This window comes from Brassica oleracea, chromosome C4 (assembly GCF_000695525.1).
Source record: "Brassica oleracea var. oleracea cultivar TO1000 chromosome C4, BOL, whole genome shotgun sequence".
NCBI lineage: Eukaryota > Viridiplantae > Streptophyta > Magnoliopsida > Brassicales > Brassicaceae > Brassica > Brassica oleracea.
The window spans coordinates 41,366,852-41,373,328 of record NC_027751.1 but is presented as its reverse complement, the minus strand read 5'-3'; the positions used below and the strand labels follow the sequence as shown (position 1 = coordinate 41,373,328).

Below are 6,477 nucleotides of genomic sequence, written 5' to 3'. Positions count from 1 at the left end.
TTACCAAAATTAAGAAAATATATTGTATACAATTGTGTATTGAGAAATTATGTAGGATGCCAATAAATTTATTTTATCATAAATATAGCAAATAAGAATCAAAATGACCAAGAAAATTTAGTAAAAAAATGAATATACATTTATACTTATATGATTACCTAATATACACTTAGAGTTTAGATTTGAGGGGTGAAGTTTAAGATTTAAAAAAATATTAAAAAAAAATCTAAACTAGTTTAATTTTTTTTCAGGTTTCTAAATAAAATTATGAAAATATAGAAAATTTCAATCTTCTTTTGTTTTAAAAAAATTTTGAATTCAAAAATGTATCATGAAAAAAAATCATTACAAAAATAAAAATAATTATTTATGTTTATAAATCTATAAAATAAGATAAATCTATAAATTAAAAGTAAAAGACTTTTTTACGATTTCAATGAGATTTTTTTGGTCATTTTCTGCTTTATGTGTTGTTTTAGTTAGAAAAAAATTATTTTGTTGTTTTTTCCGAGGATGTCCCTTGTTTATTTAACAAACTAATTAAAATTAAAATTAAAATTGTTATTTTTACTCGAAACTTTAAACTAAACCTTAAAACTCAAAATTTTAAGTTCTAAACCATAAAGTTTTAAATTCTAATAGTGAAGTTTTAGTTTGAAATTTTGCTATTTATTTAGTCTAAATTTTCCATTCAGATAATTCATTTCACTCTTTAAAACAAATACTGTATTAGTGTTGGCAAAAAAAGAAGAAAAATATGTAAATCAGCTAATTTTGAAACTGAAAGAATAATTTGCTGTTAAAAACCGAGAAAAAAATTACCGGTAGGAGCGGTTACCATCACATCTTGTATAAATAGCCACTCCTCTCTCACTTATCCTCTCAAAATCGTTTCTTCTTCCAAAACAAAGAGAACGCGTTTAAAACGTTCCGACAAAATTCAAAGGAAAAAAAAAAGAGATCCGACGATGTCTGGTTCGACCCGAAAAGAAACGGATCGGATAAAAGGTCCATGGAGTCCCGAAGAAGACCAACTCTTGCAGACGCTAGTGCAAAAGCACGGACCAAGAAACTGGTCTCTGATAAGCAAACCCATCTCTGGACGTTCCGGTAAATCTTGCCGTCTCCGGTGGTGCAACCAGCTTTCTCCGGAGGTTGAGCACCGCGCTTTTTCGCCGGAGGAAGACGAGACGATCTTACTCGCGCACGCGAGGTTCGGTAACAAGTGGGCGACTATCGCTCGGCTTCTCAATGGTCGCACCGATAACGCCATCAAGAATCATTGGAACTCCACGCTGAAGCGGAAATGTAGCGGCGGTGGCGGCGGTTGGACGTCCAACGACGGTGGAAACGGAGGGTATGATGGTAGTTTAACTGATGAACAGCCGTTGAAACGGACGGCGAGCGGCGGCGGCGGAGGAGTTGTGTCGACCGGGCTGTTTATGAATCCCGGGAGTCCATCGGGATCTGACGTCAGCGAGCAATCTAGCGGACCAGTTTCGCATGTTTATAAGCCTAAGGCAAGAGCTGGTGGTGTGGTGATTGAATCTGCGGTGAAAGATCCGGCGATTTCTCTGAGTTTGTCTCTGCCTTGGGTCAACGAGTCAACTCAAGGAAGAGACACGGCGGAGCTGTTTCCAGCGAGGAAACAAGAGGAGGAGAGGGGAACATTTAGTGGGGACTTCATGAAGGTGGTGCAAGAGATGATTAAGACGGAGGTGAGGAGTTACATGGCGGAGTTACAGCTAGGAATCTGAGGCGGAGGAGGGTTTAGAAACTTTATTGAAATTGTGAAGATCGAGTAGTGAGATAAATTTAATAATACTAAGAGCATGATTAACTTCCGCTAACAACCTCACTCTAAGAATCCCGGATTAATCATGGTGTAAGAGTTTTATTCTTACATGACACAGAACTGAACTCTAGTGATGTTGTCTCGAAGCAGCATGACATCAGCAAGGCCGGGCCATTGTTAATTCCTTCACCCTCCAAGATTAATCCCCCACCTAAACAAATAACAATCACCTGAGCTTTTACGCCTATTATGGTTCTTCTAGCATAATCTTATTTAAGAAAAATAACTTCATCTGACTACCTGAGTCTCTCGAGATGTTTTTGACATCATTCAGTTTGTCTTTTGACATAATCAGATGTGTACAAACCACCGCTCAGAACTGAAATAGAATCACAAGTAGCAAGAAAGTAAAAGAGCTAAGCAGAAGCTAATAGCAGTAGGAGCATAAGCAACTGCCAAGGCACACTGTGATTCCGCCACCATAAGTTCCAATGCACTGCAAACCGGTCCTCTACATGCTGTATATAATCATCAAACATCAACCATATTAAAGACTTAGTCAATACTCGAAACCCATCTAACAAAATAAGGAAAGGACAGCTATACATGCGATGGCAAGGAAGGGCCATATGAACAAAATCGGACCAAGTAAGGCAATAGCAACTGCTAAAACAACCACAGTCTTGCTGTAAATCTCACCAAACTCATTCAGCCATCTCTGTAGAGTTTATTATAGAGTTTGCTTCCTCAGTGAACTGTAGAATCCTGTTTCGTCGATTCACTCCATGCCTTTGTAGCCTAATTATGATAGTCCATCGAAGAAAGATAACTTCACAATTATTCTGCACCACCGGGCACTCTGTCTACAGCTTTTGATTTAAATGGCTTCAGTTCACCAGTCAAGTGCTTAATCATTATGGTTGCATTACCTTGATAGACTTGGCAATCCACATGCATAAACTATATACAAATATTGACCACAAAAAAAAAACTATATACAAATAAAAACAGCTTCGATTAAAGCCGCTAAGAATTTAAGAATTTTTGAAGAAATCAAAAGCAGAAGAGATCAGGTTTACATTGTGCACATGGACGCTTTTGTAAGTATTTTTCTTTTGTCTTCAGCTTGCTCCCAAATTCTCGTTATATAAGTTCGCATCAAAACCTAATTTCCTTATCGGCCCATTTTTATTGTACTCAGTTTTTCTCATTTTATCCAAAGATCATGATTATATTCAGTGGATTTCTCATCGACTTCTTTCATTTTTTTTGAAACCGTTTAATCCTCCAGAAGTTCTGGAAGCTTTCTGAAATTGTTGGACGAAAATGTTGGAAACTTGCAGAAGCATTGGGAGCTTCGATAATTGTCATGGGCTTTCAAAAATTGATGGAATCATAACCTTTTTGTTTTGAATGAATGTAAAATTATATTCATCAAAAGCTAGATGGTTCAGCAAGTGCAACATTTAAAAAAAAAAATCATGGAAACTAAAGGTAACAAGAGAGATTTGTTCACTTAATTCGTGTAAATCGTTGACAAAAAAAAGTCCGTGTAAATCAATTTCTCATTCTCGCCAAGCTCTTTTTTTTTTTTGCTAAGAAAAAACACTCTCGCCAAGCTCTTTGTAGCAGTTCTCGGTTTAAGGCGTAAATAAACCAAACCATTCGAATTAGAACTTGAGAAACAGAGATCAACCAAGTTAACACAATTTAGGTTGCATATTACTGTTTTTTTTTTATGAAATGTTAAATATATTGATCATCATAAAAAAGAGTTTATGTACATGAATAAAGAATAAGCTATCTATCTAGCTGTGTGCTTGGTGCCAACTAGGTCTGGGCATTTTAATCCGGACCCGAAAATCCGAACCGGAATCGATTTAAAAATACCCGATTCAGAACCGAATCGAAAATTTACAAGTACTTTATGGGTCTAAATTTCTTTTACCCGAAAGAACCGGAACCGAAAAGAACCGCCCCGAATAGACTCAGACGCGAAAAGAACCGAACCGAATAGACCCGACCCGATAAGAATTGGTTTGTACCCAACTTAAAAACATATATATCCAAAACTATAATTTTTATGTGTTCTATTATGTATATATTATTTTATGATTTAGTTGAAATATATTTTGTTAACAAATTTTTTTATTATTTTATAACATTTTTTAAGAAATATGAAGCTATAAAATGTACAAAACAAATTAGAGTTTGAAATGTTATATTTTAATTATTAATAGTTTCATTTAAGTTATTTTGTAAAATTTTAGATATATATGACAAATATCGACTAAATTTGATGAAGTTAAGTATGTCATGTTCTTTTCAGATCTTAAATACCTGAACCCGAAATGAATCCGAAAAATTATGGGTATTTTATGGGTATTTTAATTATAGACCCGAACCGACCCGGACCGAACCAGAACCGTAAATTTCTAAAAAACCTATTGGGTCTAAATGTTTAGGACCCGAAAAGAACCGAACCGAACCCGACCCGAACGCCCATGCCTAGTACCAACATTGCATTAGTCCCCTTAAACGAGGTTTCTTCCAATATCTAATAGACAAAAGCCTATTCCGCACTGTCTTGTCGATGACCTTTACCAGCTAATGAACTTGTTTGGGTTTCTTAAAGTGCTTTCTATCATTTCTCTCCCTCCAGATCATATAAACTGTGACTTGAAACACCAAACGCAACAAGATGAAGCGAAGCTGTTCAAACTTACCAGTCTGTAAGTGATCAAGAGTGGGTCGGGGTCTCTACTCAGTAGGTTACCTACCTCCAGAGCGTGAAGGTATAAGGGAAAGCAAAGTATAAGTGGTTTCTAGACTCATTTGGTTCTCCACAAAACAAACACCCATGAGCTAGACCCCAGGTACACATACGGTCTCCAGTAGATAATCTATTCCTTATTGCCAGCCAAGTTATGAAAGCAAACCGAGGCACTCCAAGAGAAAACCAAATCACTTTGCTCCGAGATGTTGCTGGCCTGTGCGTACGAAGCTGATGCCAAGTCGCTGAGGTTGAGAAGAAGTTACGGAACTCAGTTTCATTATGCCTCCATAAGACAATATCATCTGCTGTACGGTCCTCTGCCAAGCGATGATTCTCGATCATGTGGATAGTGTCTCGCATCCTAACGTCACGACATCGACGAAACGCCCAGCGATCTCCATCCCATACATCACAAATCAAAGCCAACGTTTCAATACCAAGTTTTTGAGTGCCAATCTCACCAGCCATTTCTATCAATCTACCTGTGGGATTGCATATTACTGTTGTTGACTGTATTTCGGACATTGGTTTAACATGAATCTGCCCCTTGATATACTTTTGTTTCCAAGGTTTATATATTTAAGTGCGCATTAGTCTTTTACAGATTAAACTTAAATGAATTTTATATATCAGTTGTGGAAGTCTTTTAATATAATGGTTTAACATAATAGTTAATTGTTTTATACCATAAAATTTGGAGTTTGGTTCTCAGATGCAATTTTATACTAATAAAAACAACTATACATGAAATTTCTAAACTAGAACCATTTATCATAATTCCGTATATTAAGATCTAAGGATACATATCCTATCAGAGAATGATGCATGTAAATTCTGCATATTGTGAATCTTTGTGAAAAGAGTACGATTGTTAATTCAGAAATTGTGTGTTATTAATTGTTGTTATAATTTGTAATAAAATTAAAATATCCAAAAAATGAAAAATGAAGTTATATATTAAACAAAATAATCAATGAATTTTATTAGATTGTTTATTGTTTCCAAATAAACTACAACCATTAACAAACAAAACAATACTACAGAGAAAAGAATGACATTCTACCAATTCTTGGTTTCCTCCAATTTGTTCTCCATCATTGTATTTGTATGGTGGAGGTGGAGAAAAATCCTTATTAAATAATCTGAAAGGTATGACAAATAAAAGAAACTAAAGAAATAATCAATTTCTGAAGCTACACCGAAGCGGCCACCTTAACCAGTTCGGTCAGAACTCGGAACCACTGGTTCCTTAGTTAGTGACCCGGTCCGCTCGGACTGGGACCAGAGTGCTTACCATATACAACCGGCTCACTTCGATCCACGAATTTATGACCCTCACCACCAGAGCCAGGACCCGAGTCCTTGATCGCACCAAGTGACAAACCATCAAAGAATTTCGCTGCTTGCTTCTCTTCGGCCTTCGTTAAACTCAGCGGACGAGCCTCCACTACAAGAACTGAGCCCACCAATATGAAAAACAGAATCGAACCCAAAATAGCCTTGTTTACCATCATTTTCTTTTAGCGGTTTTAGAGAAATAAAAAGAAAACGTCTGAATTTATCACTAGTCTATATCGAGATGATGAAAATTTGTTGTGAATTGTGAGGAGTTTGTGGACTTGGAGTTGGAGTTGGATTATATAGCAGTATGGAGAGCCTTGAAGGAAAGGAGAAAGTCTGAATTTTATCAGCTTTCACTCCATAAGTTTATAATTCAACACAACGCTACTTCCTGGTAAAATACCGAGGTTGCCTCTTACTTATTCTTTTAGTCGCCTTATTTTAAAACATGTGGATCAATAGAAAAGCCATCAAGGAGGAATGAAGATGATTTTCTTTTCCTGGATGAAGAAATCATTGATTTTTCCCTCTCATTGTTTGGAGCAGACTTTTCGATGCAAACTAT

At 36.2% G+C, this 6,477-nt stretch overlaps 3 protein-coding genes across 3 annotated transcripts; 1 reads left to right on the top strand and 2 right to left on the bottom strand.

Moving 5' to 3' along the window:
* Positions 1-899: 899 nt before the first annotated feature.
* LOC106339783 (transcription factor MYB44) lies at positions 900-2,202 on the top strand. The gene has a single exon (XM_013778656.1). The coding sequence runs from the start codon at positions 969-971 to the stop codon at positions 1,755-1,757; it is 789 nt and encodes a 262-aa protein (XP_013634110.1). The 5' UTR covers positions 900-968; the 3' UTR covers positions 1,758-2,202.
* On the bottom strand, positions 2,186-5,039 carry LOC106338913. Its single transcript, XM_013777781.1, has 3 exons — positions 4,576-5,039; positions 2,402-2,481; positions 2,186-2,313 (listed from the first exon to the last, which is right to left on the bottom strand). The coding sequence occupies exons 1-3, from the start codon at positions 5,037-5,039 to the stop codon at positions 2,186-2,188; spliced, it is 672 nt and encodes a 223-aa protein (XP_013633235.1).
* Positions 5,040-5,732: 693 nt separating this feature from the next.
* Positions 5,733-6,252, bottom strand: LOC106341472. Its single transcript, XM_013780241.1, has one exon. It carries the CDS (start codon positions 6,083-6,085, stop codon positions 5,825-5,827), a length of 261 nt encoding a protein of 86 aa, XP_013635695.1. The 5' UTR covers positions 6,086-6,252; the 3' UTR covers positions 5,733-5,824.
* Between the last annotated feature and the right edge of the window lie 225 nt (positions 6,253-6,477).